Raw genomic sequence first — 16485 nt, forward strand, 5'->3', positions numbered from 1 at the left:
AAAAAACTCTAAGAACAAAAAGAATGACCACACCGAATAAGAGATCCCCATCAGCAATAGGTCTACATCTTTTTCTCTAGTTAATGGTACAAGATATTATGGGGAAGTTTAAGACAACATTAAATTTGAATTACAATGAAATGGAAAACTACGAAAAGGTGAAACTCTTATTGTACATCTTATCATTTGTGCCAGCACGTGTACCAGTACAGATAAACTAAAATGGAAAACTTAAATGCTTAAATTTCCATCTCCAACAAAAAGTTTGTAAAATTTGAGATCTACCATGTTCTTCTAACTTTTTGAGAACATCCAGACATGCTTCCACCAATTTTGGACAATCATCAAATGATATCAATGAACCAACAAGCAGGAACTTCTCATTATGAATGAATGGTTGTTCAGAATTGGAATCAACTACTTGATTGATTATCCCATACGTTTGCAATATCGAATGAGTCTCTTGTCTCACACTGTCATTTCCACCCAAGCTTCTGCATGGGTCCTGTAGCAAGACCTTGCAAGATATTGATGATAATAGAGCAGAGATAAGGGTGTCCACCAAAATTCTAATCGTTGAATTGCATACCTGTGGCAGGAACAATGAATAAGAACACTCACATAAATGAATATAATATAAATGAAAAATGATGAATTACATACATCACGCGCTTCATAGCAGAGTAAAGCGAGTGCAACATCTAAAAACCCAGGTCTTTCACGAGTATTTATTGACTTGTTCAGCAAAGAAATTCCTTGATTGCATGCTTCATTGCTTGTTAAAACTACTCCATCAGGAGAGCTACTAGTATCGGCAGACCTTTTCTTGTCACTGTTTTGAAGATGGCAGGCTAATTTCACAAGCACAGCAGTTATTTCTGATGTGATGCTCATGCGAGCCAGAACACTTCAGTATTAAACATAAATAAGCCTTAAACCTTTAATGGGCAAAAGACCAGTTTAGGCACCTGCATATCAACAGATATTAAGCAACGTAAGGGTAGACAATGAAAAGTTCCCCAAAATGAAATCCGGTAGTTATATGCCTGGAAAACCATAAATATCACAGGAAGAGCAGACAAAAAGTGAACAAAAAAACACCTTGCAACAACCTTCTATAGTACCACAAAAGACATGAGTCAATAAAGTTCCATCACAAATAATGAATAAAATGAAATCTGACTTAGCTGCAGACAATGAGCATAATTTTGCCATAGGTTCCATAGTTTTAGACTCATTATACTGGATTTCTGATGATTAACTGATTGTAAGTAGGTTAGATTATCCAGGAAAATTTGCCAGGTATTTCAGCTATGGTGGCCAATTTAGCCACCACTCAAACAATTGATTCACCCTTTGAAGTCACTTTGGTGAGAAAATAAACCACAGGGGATCTTGTTGTGCACATACCCTCACTTCAAGCTTCACTTCAAAGCATTCATGATGATCTTGTGTAGCTTCAAGAACCAGTAGACGAGAGGACAGATAAACAATGAACTTTGGAAAATAAAAATTCATGGCAAGGTCCATAGAAAGCACTAAAAGGAAAATCCAAGAAACCAAAAACCATGAAGGATGATTAAGATGAATTGGATAAGAATGTGCTCGCCACTAATGTCATGTGTTTCGAGGATGAAATACTATTTAAAATTGCAAGAGAAAATGTCTATGGATGAAGCTAAAACTCTTACAATGACTAAATTTCTCAAAAATCGAAATTTCTTAAAAACACTTGTATTCTTTGAGGGTGAGAAATGGTGTGAAAGCACCAAAACACTTAAATAAGATTCAACAACATCATTTGCCAATCTCGAGAGTATTAGGGTGAAGATGGAGGAGAATAAGGAGATGGTGTTGCTTTGTAGTGGTGTATTATGATGGTCTTGTTACTACCTTGAGTTCTAATGAGGAGGAATCCCTCAAATTGGATTGGATTTGAAGTTCTCTCATTGCCCATGAACTTCAAAAGAATGTATCAATGAATAGTTTGGTGGATTCAAAGATGTATGTTCCTGTAGTAAGAGGGCATTCAGATAAATGGAGCAGTACATCAAAAAATTCAAGTGGCAGAGCTCACTTCTAATTAAAGTCGAGGGGATCTTGTGACAAAAATAGTTGTTGGTTTTGTGGCAATCCCAACCATGTGAGTTAATATTTTTTTTGGGTAAATCAGTGGGGATGACGAGTCCCCCTACCCATTTTGTTTTTATTAATGAACACAAGAGAAAGGTTACATCACAGAGGAGAACATGTACAAGAAATTAGACATGCCTTTCAAGGGGGACATTGGCATTGTCCCGCAAAATGAAGGGAGTGACAAAATCATGGGGATAGGCCCGCCAAATTGTAGCTTCATCCATGAATGCCGCCTACTTAGCCATGCAATCAGAAGTCAGATTCGCCTCCCGGAATACATGCAATATCTGCCAGTGGTGATCTACGAAGGAGGAGAGCTTTGCCCTACACTTGAGCAAGAGGATGCGAAGCCTCCATGGGAGAGAGTTGTGGTAGGTGAGTGAGTCAACTAGCAACTTGGAGTCACTCTCGATGATAAGAGGGTGGCAATCCATCTCATGCACCAAGGAGATGCCTCGATCCAAGGCAGAGAACTCAACGGCATTATTAGAGCTAGTGCCAAGAGGGACAGCAAAGGCCACTACGAAGCCACTTGTGTCATTTTTTATGATCCCCCCACATCACGCGGTGCCTGAGTTGCAAAAGGACAAGCCATCGATGTTGAGCTTAAAATGCCCTGTGGGAGAGAGAGAGACCATGCCATCGAGAGTGGGGTGGAGGGGTCGATATGCCCCTTAGGCTTGAGGTTTGTGGAAATATGAAGCTCAGAGGGGTGGAAAGCCCAACCCTTCCCTTCTGCTAACTGGATCACAAAATGAATGGTACGCCTAAGAAGGTGCTCCCTAAAAGTCCTTCTCCCCTCATAAATACATGAATACGCTCGGCCCACAAGTGCTAGACAATTGTGGAGAAGGTGGAAATCCAGACGTTCTTCATGCCATTGGAAGTGAACTAGAACTTTAGCCACTTCGCCATCATCATAATTATAAATTGCTCGAGTGGTATGCGTTAGCCAAATCTCCAAAGTATAGATCTCCAAAGTACTTGCAAAACACAAATTACATAATGATATGGTTAGTGGACTCTTCCTCTTGGAGGCAGAAGGGGCATCCAGAAACCAAAGGGAGGCCCCTAGATGAGAGAAGGCCTGTGGTGGGCAGCCAGGAGTGCAGGGCGAACCAAGTAAACCACTTTGCTTTAGGAAGGGATGGGGTTTTGCAGAGAGCCCTAAAAGCTGGTTGTATGGTCGCATTTTGTCTAATATGGTTCCAAGCGCCACTCATAGAGAACTTGCCATTGGCTGAGTGAATCCATACCAGCTGGTCCAGAGAGGGGTAAATAGGGAGCATATATGAACAAATCTCCTCCTATGCACAGATGAATGAGGTAGAGGTAGGTATCAGAAGAGTCCATCTTTGAGGTACGTATCAAAGGAGTTCATCTGTGAGATAATATGTTGAGAAAGAAAAAGGGGAAATTTCCTTTTAGTGTTCCAGTTCGGGAACGAAAAGGCAAGCTGAAGTCAAGAATGAAGCTCACCATGTTGAAAAATCAACATCCAGTCATATCGAATATGAGGTGTTGATGGTGGAAGCAATCTCATGTACTATCAAAACTAGATTCTTAATAGTGGATCCATACATCACATGCACCCACATAAATCATAGTTAGAGGCATATAAGTCATGTAAGCTGGTTTAGCATCCACAAGAAACAATTAATGGGTAAAATGATCGGAATGGGTACAGTTCAATTGTAAGGATATATGATCGGATGGTTCAAAAACTGGAAATCATGAGCACGTGTAGGATTACGGAAGAACTTGATTTTCACTTTTTTCTCTAGATATGGAAGCTTATAAACTTACCAAGAAAGGTGGAGTGCTCACAAATTCAAAGGACGCTCCAATTGCAATGAAGGGAACCCATGAAGGAAACATGCATAAATTGTAAGGGAGTACAATTGTGAATGGAAGGACAAATTTGGTTCTAGAGAATGAAGAAGCTCAATTAGTAGTACATATTATGTATAAGCTCTTAGGGCTGAAACAAAAGGAAAATAGGCAAGGTGGAGAAAATAAGGGTATAACGCTTTTATGACAGGATTTGAAGGCATGTTCATCTCATTTCAAAATTTCTTCGCATCAATGTTCAGAATTGAGTGAAGGGCTATGATCACTATAGTATTTGATACTACTCTAATGTTCATTTCGACCAGTGCCATGATTACTATGAGCTTGGTCATTTCACATGTTTGTCATTTCTTTGTCACTTGTGTTTTACTTGGGAAGGAAAATTTGGAATGAAGCGAAATCGTCACTTTCAAGGATTTGAGAGAAATATAAGTATCGCCTAGGCTTTGAGCATTTGCAAAGTTTTGTGGGACAGTTTTATGCAATAGATATTGGTAGAAAAAGATCATGCACCAGTTGTGCTTGTAGATGTGTGCAAAAGGTTACACCTAAAGCATATACAAAAGTAGGATGGCCTCAAGAACTCAAGATTGAAAAAGTTAAAGAAGCTGGAATTGGTATAAGGAAAACAAGCAAGAAGAAAGACGAGTACGGCATGGTCATGGAGATTAATAGGCTAACGAAATTGCAATGTTGGCTAAGTTCCATAGAAATTAGAGCAAAGGAATAATCGGATGTGGTAGCAAGGTAAAGGTATGATCAAGGTGGAGATTGTTGGGCTAATGATCCAAAACAACTCCCCCCCCCCCCCCCAAACCCAAACAACCGCCACAAAAGAAAACTCCCCAAATGGGATTTTCCTCTTGATAGTGGGTATTTTTGTCCATAATAGGATTATTTTGAATGAGAGTGTAAACCCCCATTTGTAAAGAGAGAAAGTAGTGAGGGAGAGCTTTGGTTGAGGCTAAGATTCAAAACCCTAGATATCATTGTACCCATTTTTGGGTGGTGTTATCCATATTTTCCATTGTAGACGGAGCCATTGTCAACAACAAAGGTTCATTCCATGGTTGTTTTTATTGGTTTCTCTGACTTCCATGTGACAAATTTTGGTATTCCCCCCTTACTCGGAGTCAATTCTCTATATCAGAAATACTCCTAATTCCAGTTAAACCCTAAGGTTTAGGTTTGGGTTCAGAGCTTACAAGAATACTTCTCATTCCAGTAAAACCCAGAGGTTTTGGGTCATAGTTCGTAACAATAGGGAGAGAGACTTATGAATCAAATATTACAAAAATTGCAACAGAAACAAAGAACCTAGAGGCATAAGCTGGTCTCACTTCCTTCAAAGTGTTAAACCCCCCTAACTCGATAAAAATTCTGAGATGCAAGTGGTCTCAGAAAGTACACTCCCTGAATACATCCAGATTAGTTTCACACTTCTTCAGTTGCGAAGTTGCAAAGTTCAAAAAGGCATAGGCGGGCCACCTAGGCGGTTTGGGCTCTGAGCCGCCTAGGCGGGTGCCAAGACCCAAAGGCGGCATGTGGTCTCTTTAAAAAAAATTGGATCCCCCACACCTCCCCCCATTTTATTATATATGCTCTATAATAAAAATTACAAATTAATATTATATTTTGATTAACCAATAAACTAATAATTACTATCACATGCAAAAAGAATTTTCGATAAACCAATAATTACGAATTAATACTATTTTTTGGTTTACTAATAAATTAATAACTATTGTTACATGCAAAACGACAAGTGGCATAAAAAGTCTAATCCTTCCATATATTAATTAAAACTAAATTAATATTATTTTTTTGGTTTACTAATAAATTAATAATTACTATTACATGCAAAAAGCGAAATAATACTATATTTTTTGCTTACCGATAAATTAATAATTAATATCACATGAAAAAAGCATTTTTCGATAAATTAATAATTACTAATTAATACTATTTTTTGGTTTACTAATAAATTAATAATTATTGTTACATGTAAAAAACATTTTCAATAAATTAATAATTATGAATTAATACTATTTTTTGGTTTACCAATAAATTAATAATTACTATCACATTCTAAAACAATTTTTGATAAATTAATAATTACGAATTAACATTATTTTTGGATTACCAATAAATTAATAATTACTATTACATGCAAAATGACAAGTAGCATAAAAAGTCTAATCCTTCCATATATTAATTAAAATTGAACTAATATTATTTTTAGTTTACCAATAAATTAATAATTACAAATTAATACTATTTTTTGGTACAAGTCAAGGCGGCACCTAGGTGCCTTCCTTTTACACCACCTAGGCGGGCACCTAGCCAAAGCCGCCTAGGATAGGCCGCCTAGTCCACGACTAGGCGTTTTCCAAAAAATGCTGCCTAGGCGGCTAGGCGGCCGAATTTTTCTTCATTGGTTGCACATTCAATAACTAGTCTAAAAACACAGCATCAAATGCTAATTTGTCTCCTAGTTAGTAATAATATCAACAAACATCGATTGCAGAACACTTACTTCCATAGGTTTGTTTCAAACGAAAAAATTATCCATTGAAGACCTCTAGAGCTTGCGAAAAAAAAATTTATGGTTCCCACAACGTACTAGAAAGAGGATGACGATTAAATACAAGTATGATGCATCACATATTATGAGATATAAACCATACGCATAACATTATGTCTCAAACCCATGTAAAAACATGGATTAAAGATCCCCATGCAAAAAGTGAACAAACAGTCAGAAAATGAAAAGTTGGCAGAGGGTTATGGTCCTAAAGACCACAAATTGGTAAAGTAATAATTCAAAGATATAGCTTGTTTTGAAACACAACAAAAATGAGCAATCTCCCACCTGTTTCAAACAACTAGCTACGCTTCTAAACAAATCAAGAAAGAAAATGAATAGGTAAAGGTGTCATATAGCATTGAACCTCCACATGGTATTATATAGAACCCATACCAGGACAGTAAGTGGATGAACCTCGAACTATATTCCTTATTGATAAGCCTCCCACATACCACATGTTACCCTACAAACAGCAATAATTTTCTAAAAGGCTTGTGCATATAAAGGCCATGTGCCATTCCTAGTTTTCATGAGCACTCTAGAGAATGTCCAATTCTCATAAGAAGCAAATTCCACACTCGATAGGTGAATCCATGGAGGATGCCCTACAGTTCAACACCCTAGCTTAGGCTTTACATCATCAAGGCAAAATGGACCCATTAAGAGAAATGCTCAACCTCTCCATTCATTGCAGTAAAAACCCAACCTGAGATGGAGCAAGAATTTATAAATTTGCATTAATAAAATCGTAGTACATATGTACATCAGACATTAGGTCTAAGAAGGGTGATGACCTTAAACTTTCCCTTAACCCGTCTCATGCTTGGGTAAAAAGGCTGGGTTGTGTTAGGTAGGCAGCCAAAGTAAAATTTTGACAAAACTCATCACGTACATCAGACATCACATAAATGACATATTTTTCCCTTTGAACCTCTGACTTGGATCTCTTTGTCCTTTGGAAGGGCTCTTATCACTCTATGGCATATTACATACAGGCCTATAGCCCATTCCTCTAGCTATCTCCCAGACTTGGTCCCTTGAAAGGCCCTTTGTTAGTGGATTTGGCAAGTTCTAGTTAGATCAGAGATGGAGTATTGATCTGACTGTCTTCAAGAAAAAGTCTCAACTGAATGTGCCACAAGAAAATATATTTATAAATTTTTAAATAAATCTTACTTTTCGCTCGGTATACAACAACATCACACACACCATATTGAGACTACAAGCATAGCCCCTGAACAAGTATTAAACCTACCAACAAATTTCTTAGCCACTTAGCCTCTTTACTAACAACTTAGGAGGCAACTAACTCTAATTCCATGATGGATTTGGACATACAGATCGGCTTCTTGGTACCCCAAGCAACGGCAACCCCACCATATGTGAAGATCCTTCTGCTAATACACATGGATTCACCATATCCATAATCCACTTTGCATTTGTTGTATCTTTCTAATACAACGGGCTCGCCCACATAGTGTAGGTCATAGTCTTTGGTTCCTTTGAGATATCTCAGGACACTGTGGACCGCATTCAAATGCTCTTGACCTAAGTTGTTATGTCTACACAGTTTACCCACACTAAAGGTTACATGCGGTCAAGTACAAGACATTGTATATACTATACATCCAATGATAGTCTAATTGGGAAACAAAACCATCATAGATCTTTCTGAGTTTAATATGAGCACAATAAGGGGTTAATGGCTTGCATTCCAAATGATCAAATCTTTTGAGCACATTCTTTATATAGTGGCTCTAGGTCAAAGCATACTCAGTCGGTTTCCTCACAATTTTAATTCCAAACATCACATCACCTTGCCCCATGTTATTCATATTAAACTCAAAAGATAATAATATCTTAAGAGTCCTCAATGCATAAAGTATTACTGCCCAATGTGAGCATATAGTCTACATACATGCAAATAATTAGAACCAAAACATCACAAACTCTAGCGTACCTATATGTATCTGTATCGGTACTCTGAAATCCATGTTATAGGATAATTTTATTGAATGTTTCATATCACTATTTGGATGATTGTTTTAATCCATACAGGGACTTCACAAGTTTACAAACCTTGTGATCTTGTCCATTTAAGATAGATCTCTCTCATTGTTCAATCTAAATTTATTTTTGAAAAATCATATACATGCTAAAGGCTTACACTAGGAGGTAAATCCACTAGTCTCCAAGTATCACTTGCGACAATTGAATCCATCTCATTGTTGACTGCCTCCGTCCAAAATGGAGTGTCATGTATGGATATGGCTTGGAAACTTTTTAGATCATCTTCTAAGAGATATGTTGGAAAATAATATCCAAAATCTGTTGGTTGCCTGACTCTTTTACTTCTCCTAGGTTCCAAGTCCTTAGGTTTCTCATGCCATTCAAATTGTACATTTTTATAATGTTCTTTATATTTATTATCACTCTCACCAGTAAATGTGTGTTCTAAAAATTCTGCATCCTTGGACTCTAAAATCACATTAGATTCCAGGTCCAGAAATCTATAGGCTTTGCATGTTCAACATAGCCCTGAAAAATACACTTAAAAGATTTAAACCAAGTTTGGGCCTCTTAAGGTCAGGGACCCTAAACAAGGCTGCACAACTCCAGAGTTCAGACTTTGAGGAACCCTAAATAAGTTTTCCTTCATTCCAAAAGTTCTTATATTTTGAAATATAGTATTATATTCAAGACGTAATATGCTGACATAACAGCCTCTCACCACAAATTAACAGGGAGGTTCGAATTGATGAGCATGGCATTTACCTTACCCACAAGTGTATTTTATTTTATTTTTTTCACCTAAACCATTCAGTTGAGGTATGTATGGGGCAGTTACATGGTTAATAATTCCATTTTCTTCACAATATTTAGTGAAGTCAGTGGAGAAATATTCATCATCTCTATCACTTTTTAAAATATTTATTTTCAAATTTAATTAGTTTTCGATGTCTTGGAGATCATAAATTTCTCAAATATTTCATCTTTGTCTCTAATCAAATCCACCTACAGCCCCTTGGGTACCTAGGCCTCGACGGGGTTCTTTGGCCACCAATTCTCAAGAGCCCACTTAGGCGGGCTAGAAGAGCGCTTGCACCTAGGAATCATTTATACCCCTTAACACCCAGCGCCTGGGTAGGCGCCCAAGGTGCAGTCATTGGATTTGGTACTGCTTACTTGAGTCTTAAGAGCATAAATGATAGGAGGATCCCATCAAGATCCATGCTCACTTCAGAGGATGGAAGCAGGTCCAAGTGGTCTAAAGATCCCAAAGGAAAGAGGACCCATGATATTACTTTTTCTAAGGTTTTTTGGCATATGGGGTGATGTACTCACTAGCAATATCTCTACCCTAGGTTAAGGTCTTACATTTGGCTAATAGTGACAATCCCGGTATGGGCTTTATGTATGATACTCTAGATGGGATGATAGAGAACTCGGGCAATGACGAGGGCAAGTATGGCCTAATTTGAGAGTTTAGATAGAAAATGAGGCAACTTCATAGACTATTGCATACAACTGGATGCTATTTGAAACCGTTGTTTTTCTCTACTAACCTAGAAATTGAAAGAAATGATACAACTATGGATGGATTTAATGAGTGCCTTGAGAGACTTGTTCTTCAACCAAATATCCAAGAAAAGACATCTTCTGAGGAACTCATTTTGTACGAGTGTCCGCTGAAGTCGTTTGAGAAGGAAATGGTGGTGAGATAAAGGACCAAATCAGATCCAAGTGCTATACTTCATTTGAGAAAAAGATTTCAAGTCTATAATGACTATTACATATTTTCAAATATCTAAAATTCTATGTGATAATCTCAAATTAATTATATAGATTGCGCCCAATTTTCAGCCCAATGATGAAGCCAGCATGGGAGTAGTTATCCAAACCTCTAGAAGATGGTTTTTTGAGTCTTGAGTTAAACTGCTAGCTCCTCTGGTTGTGAGCGAGATTGGAGTTCATTCGAGATGGTATGGTTAGATATTTTCTTATATACAAGCCATTTTTTATTATTATATAAGATATGGAAATATAGTACTAATTTAATTATAAGGAAAATTTCTACATACACCCTAATTTGGTGTATGATTTCTCCATAGACCCTGACTTTTGAAAACTTTCTAGTAGCATTAAGTTTCTTATTTTCCTATCTTCTGACCCCCTGAATGGTTATTACTCAAATATTATTCATTTGGCTCTAATGTTTTGTCCTAAACAAAACCCATAAGGACACACAGGTTCCCCTCATTTCGCTCCTCCTTTTTCTCTGCCTTCCTCTGTCTCTCTCTCTCTCACACACCTTGAAACTGTCGCATACCACCTCTCTCTATCTCACCTTGCACCTGCCCCATACCACCTCTCTCTCTATCTCTCTCTCTCTCCAATCCATCTATCTCTCTTCCCCATCTCTCTCTTCCCCATCACATCTCTCCCTCTCTGTCTCTCTCTAAAGTTTCTCTCTTTTCTCTCTCTTTAAGTCATAAATAGACTGGATCAATCGATTGCATTATGAAAACTTGTAGAACTTTGTTCGATTATAACACATTTTTGTCTCTCCCCAGTGATCAATATCACTTCAGGAACACAAAATTCATCTCTTTCCTTCATTCGCTCCATTGTTCCTCATTGTGACAATCCTCTAATTTTTTTATAGACTCCTTTTGTAATTTCTTTTGCATCGGTTTTCTTTTGAAGTCTCTCTCTCTCTCTCTCTAATTACCCACAATACCTTAAATTTTGCTCTCTCCATTTAGAAACCCCTAAAATCCTTTATTTTTCCTGTGAATTCATCTTCTTCCGAATTCCATTTTGTCCTCTCGTTTCTCATCCATACCTCCCTTTGTCCTCATTTCCCTTTAAAAGCCCTGGTTGTTTCCTCTATTCGTTTTTTCTTGTCTCATCTCTCTTTGTTATCTCTATCCCTTTATCTCTCTATGATCTAGGGAAAATTTAATACATTTTTATGACCTAGACCGGCTGGATAGCTTAATGGATAAATTATTCAAGTTTGATGAAGTGCTTCTGAAACTCTGCTTGGTCAGGGTTGGGCAAGAGAAAGAGAGATGGATTGGGGGAGAGAGGGGAGATAGAGACAGAGATCCATTAGGGGATATGTTAAGCCAGAGAGAGAGGGATGGGTTGGCAGAGATAGCGAGATGGGATGGGGGTAGAGAGAAGCGAGAGAGAGAGAGAGAGAGGGAGAGAGATGGGTTGGGCAAGAGAGAGGGAGAGAGAAAGAGAGAGAGAATGTATGGGGTAGGTGTAAGATGTGAGAGAGAGACACAGACGAAGAAAGAGTGAAATGAGAGAAGGACCTGCACGTCCTTACGAATTTTGTTTAGGACAAAAAACTAGTGCCAAATGAAAAATATTTTGGTAATAACCGTTCAGAGGGTTAGAAGATAGGGAAGTGAGAAAGTTAGCAATTAGAAAAGTTTCAAAATTCAGGGTCTATGAGGAAATCATACACCAAATTAAGGTGTAGGGAGAAATTTCCCTTAATTATACTTTTACACTTTTACTCTAGTTTTTTGAAAGTCCAAATTTGAAAATCTAGATGGGTCAGGTAGTACTCATGATTTCTTCCTTGTAGGTGCATACAAAGAGCAGGAATAGAGTGGAGCAAAGGAAGTTCCATATATTGGTATTTGTTAGAGAGTATCAGAAGCTTAAGGAGAAGTTCAATCAAGCATGAGAAGAGGGATCCCATCACTTCCAGGGACATTGGAAATGCTACTGAGTGGTTGGTTTAAGACACTGGGACTAAAGAGGGTCATTGGGGAGGGTTTGACTTAGATATGGTTGAGGAGGCTTCACGTCCAGCTTCAGATCCTAGGAGGGTGACTTAAGCAATAACTGTTTTTGGCACTTCACAAAGGATGAGGGAGATAGAGGAGAAGGAGGAGGCATATTCAGAAGAAACTAAGGAAGATGACCAATATGTTGAAGAGGTTGATGATTCTAATCATGATAACCTTGATTTAGATGAAGGTGCAAGTGATGACAAAGATTTTGATGATGAGTGAAGATGATGATTAAATTGTTGATTTGAAGAATCAAAGATCTCCTCTTTCTTTACTTTTGTATTACATTTATCTTTTATATTCCACCATATTTTATTATATTTTATTGGTCATATTGGAGACTTGGAGATGGAGTCTATCTATGCATATGTATGATGCCACTATGGAGTATGGAGAGTTGGAGACTAATAAGCTATAGACTTGTTTATATTTTTCACTAAATTTTCAATGATTTGAAGTTCTAAACATGTTTCAAATTCATGTGTATATATTTGCACAAGAAATTTGGTTAGAATACATATAAATGCAAAAACATACAAAATAGACACAGATATCTATACATATGTGCATTCGAATAGGACATATACATGTAGTTTTGAAAAATTTATCACCTCAGGGGATTTGAGGTTCTGAGCGCCTGCCAATGTGTTGGGCACCTTAGACCAGGCCAGGTGCTAGCAGCCTAGAGGTTTTGAAAACCTTGGATATAAAACATACACATAACGTTAAGTGTCAAACCCATGTAAAAATGTGAATTAAAGACCCCCATGTCAAAACTGAAAAAATAGTGAGAAAATGACAAGTTTGCACGGTCATTGTCAATCAAGACAAAAAAATGTAGTCCACCTAGTGTTTCGAAAAATGGTGGGCGGCCCTAGGCACCTCGGGGGCTGCGGGACTAGGCCGCCCAGGGATCTAGGCAGCCTAGGTTCATAAGGGGCGAAGTCCAGGATCTTGTTTTAGATCCAGATTTTGTATAAAAAATGCATGACTAAGAATGCATTTTCATCCATCTTTCATAATTCAAACAAAAGACACCAAAACTGGGCGGACCTAGGTGCTGGGCGGACCACTTTTAGAAACTATGAATACACCAATAATGATCTCATGACCATATAGAGAGGGCTATGGTCTTCGAGACCAAAAAAGACATTAGTAATAATATGGTTCAAAGATACAGCTTCTTTTGAAACACAACAAATATTAATAGTTTTATGGCGTGGAAAGGAGAATCAGCATTGCCTTATTGATTGTGAGTTAACTCATATGTTTACCCAAATCTAATTATTCTTCTATGGTAATGAAATCATATCCATCGTTGCTCGCGGATGTAGCGCGATGAGATTGAACCACGTATATTTGTGTTGGGGGTGTATGGCTAGTGGTTTGGCATGAGTTGTTGAAGTTTTGGATTTCCTTATTTTGCTTTTCTTGGTTTCCTTTTTTTTCCCCAACTTTATTGCACCAAATGTTATTGTTTAGTATCTAAGTTTCTTAAGATTGATTTGCCGGTGATAGCCAAGTTGCTTTAGAGGTATTGACCTTGTTATAGTGAACTTGTTATAGTGGGGGCTCATAGCAACAAGGAGCAATAGACAAGTCACGGTTCCCAACATACATGCCTAGTTTCATTGAGCACATTTGTATGCTAATGGGATCTAAATTTATCCTAAAACACCACTACTCACAAGTTTTCATGATATCGACATATACAGATCATGATAATAATTATTTAAACAAAAGTAGAGAAGAGACCACAGCCTTTTAGATAGAGGCCAAAAGAAATCATTCAAACTATTCAGCCTAGCGAACTGGAGAAAAATAATACTGATGAGTCAACCAAACCAAAGTTTAAGCCCCTTATTTGCTGATACCATAACCGTTTATCATAAGTATTTTAAAACACAGAGCAAATCCATCTAAGGACTGATAACCACATCCACCAAAATGGATAATATAATCCAAAACATCTTCAGATGTCTACAATAACCCTAACATAGACAAAGAAATTGTCTCCCCAAGGATACTAAAACAAAGGTGGGTCCCATGCAACTCCTCCTTCGAAAATCCGGCCTAAAAGGAGAGTTCCCAATTGGAATAGGGACTTTCTTTATTTAAAATTTTCAATTTCTTACAAAACAATACTTGGAATGTGTGGGCACATATCGTTCAGGTGCCTAGTGCTCCCCCCAGCTCAACTATAAAAATCAAACAACATAGCTTCACAATTTTGTCTTGCCTTCATAAATAAGTTACAGACCCACCTAGATTGTTGGCACCATCAAAATGCATATAGTCTCACCTTCCAAAAGCCATCCCTTCTGCATGTGGCCATGATGTATCCATTCAGATAATTTCAGCTAATGAGAACTTCAGATATGTGTAAGGCCAATGCCTATGAAAGTATAAATTACACACCACCAACAAGTATTTTCACTTGAAGGCCACAAATAAGTAGAATGAACCGATTAAGGTGTGTACTGGCTACGAATAGAACATCCATGGTGCAAAATGTGAATCTGCAAACATGTCATGTTGTTTCAAGTTGCCCTCTGCCTTGCGGTTGAAGGCCTACATTTGGGATCCTCCTTGATGATATGAAACAATCCATGGTGTCCATAATTAAAAGTTCCACTTCTTTGGGGTAACATAGAAGTAAAGGCTTCATTAGTTGTTCTTTTCAGCTAGGCTAAAACATGCTCTGAAGGACTTAGGCTTTTAAAGGAAATCTGGAAGTTCAATTTCTACAGTCCCTCAAAGTAATAACCCTCATAATCTACTTTCTATGGCTTACAATTTTAAACTGGAATTCATGACCTGATTAGATATTAAGCTTTTAACACATTGATATTACAATTGAATAAACTTCTGGTATGATACGAAACAGATAAAAAAAATTTGAAACTGAAGGGTCTACTTTTGTCATGATGAAGAAACAAATAAAAAGAAAAGGATTCTAAGGGATTAACCAGAACATGCAAAACTCGAAAACACCATACAATTTCAAAACGAGAGATCCTCCAAGTCATGGTATTCAAAAAACCGAGAACTTCATGAGCACGTGGAATTTTTCTCAGGACTTCAGAAAATTTTTAAATATTTGTACAAGGTGCTTATTCGGAAAAAAGAGCACACAAATTAATACTTGGATGACAAAACGTCAACAACAATCCAATGGCGAAAGTGCTGATCAAGAAAAAAATTGCATATTAGGGTTGCGGTGATAATAATCGGGGAGCACCTCAAGATCAAAAAAGTCGTACTGTTCATCTAAGATTGTTATACCCTGTGAATTTTACATTCAAGAAGAAAAATAACAAGAAACAAATTCTTTGCATCGCATAGTCCCGTTTTCTTATAAGTAAAGAGAACTGCAGTTTCAGAAATACTCAAACTTGAAACTACATAAATGAGACCCTGATGACTGATGGAAACAACGACATTATCCAAGCAGGAGAATAAACATCAGATAATCTACAAGAAAATAATAATAGTTTAGAGAGAGAGAGAGAGGAACTAACTTGCAGGCAGGCAGGCAGGCAGGCAGGCGGGGGGACGATGAGGTGAATCATAAAATTGAAATCTGGAAATCCCTCATTGTGTATGTCGACTTTTGCAATGCCTTCCCTCCATTTAGGCAGTCGCTTGGACCGGCAATGGATCCGACCCGACTCGGAACCCCCTAGACCCGACTTTGGTATTTGGGACGTCAAAACTATTCGGGACGGGGACGGGGACTCGACTTTAATTGTAATATTTATTTTTTACATATTAATGACCGTTATAGACTATATACTCAATCAAAATTAGAGACAAAATCCATTTGAAAAATAGATTACTAAGAGGGGACGCATTTCTACATATGAGTGTGGGGACTGATAGAAACCGTAATGTTTACAAAAAGTCATCAAGGTGATCAAATCTTTACATTAAATATTGGAATGGTTAACTTTTTAATTGTTTTTCACTCAATTGAATTCTCCAAAAATATTTTGGAAAATGACTAAGTTATCCTTTTTAGAATTAGGAACCCCCTAATAAGTGAGATTGTATAGTCATTAAATAAGACATCTTACATATTAAAGTATGTGAAGA

General features: G+C 37.5%; 1 protein-coding gene across 7 annotated transcripts in view; it reads right to left on the reverse strand.

Annotated features, from left to right (window-relative positions):
* Positions 1-16155, reverse strand: part of LOC18448199 (acyl-CoA synthetase family protein) — a 54113-nt gene extending 37958 nt beyond the window's left edge. For 3 of the 7 annotated variants that reach the window (XM_088867606.1, XM_088867603.1, XM_088867604.1), the window contains exons 1-2: positions 664-889; positions 286-589 (exon numbers count right to left, since the gene is read on the reverse strand). Coding sequence is in view for 2 of the 7 variants with exons in the window: in XM_011630244.3 (XP_011628546.2) it covers positions 286-589; positions 664-894 (535 nt within the window). In the remaining 5 variants the exon portion in view is untranslated. Of the gene's footprint in view, positions 1-285; positions 590-663; positions 969-15911 lie in introns of those variants that run through there. The other 4 variants (XR_016056068.1, XM_088867605.1, XM_011630244.3 and 1 more) reach the window with 3 other exon arrangements.
* Between the last annotated feature and the right edge of the window lie 330 nt (positions 16156-16485).

Source organism: Amborella trichopoda, chromosome 5 (assembly GCF_054954075.1).
Source record: "Amborella trichopoda isolate Santa Cruz 75 chromosome 5, AtrichopodaSantaCruz75HAP2 v2.0, whole genome shotgun sequence".
NCBI classification, from domain to species: Eukaryota; Viridiplantae; Streptophyta; class Magnoliopsida; order Amborellales; family Amborellaceae; genus Amborella; species Amborella trichopoda.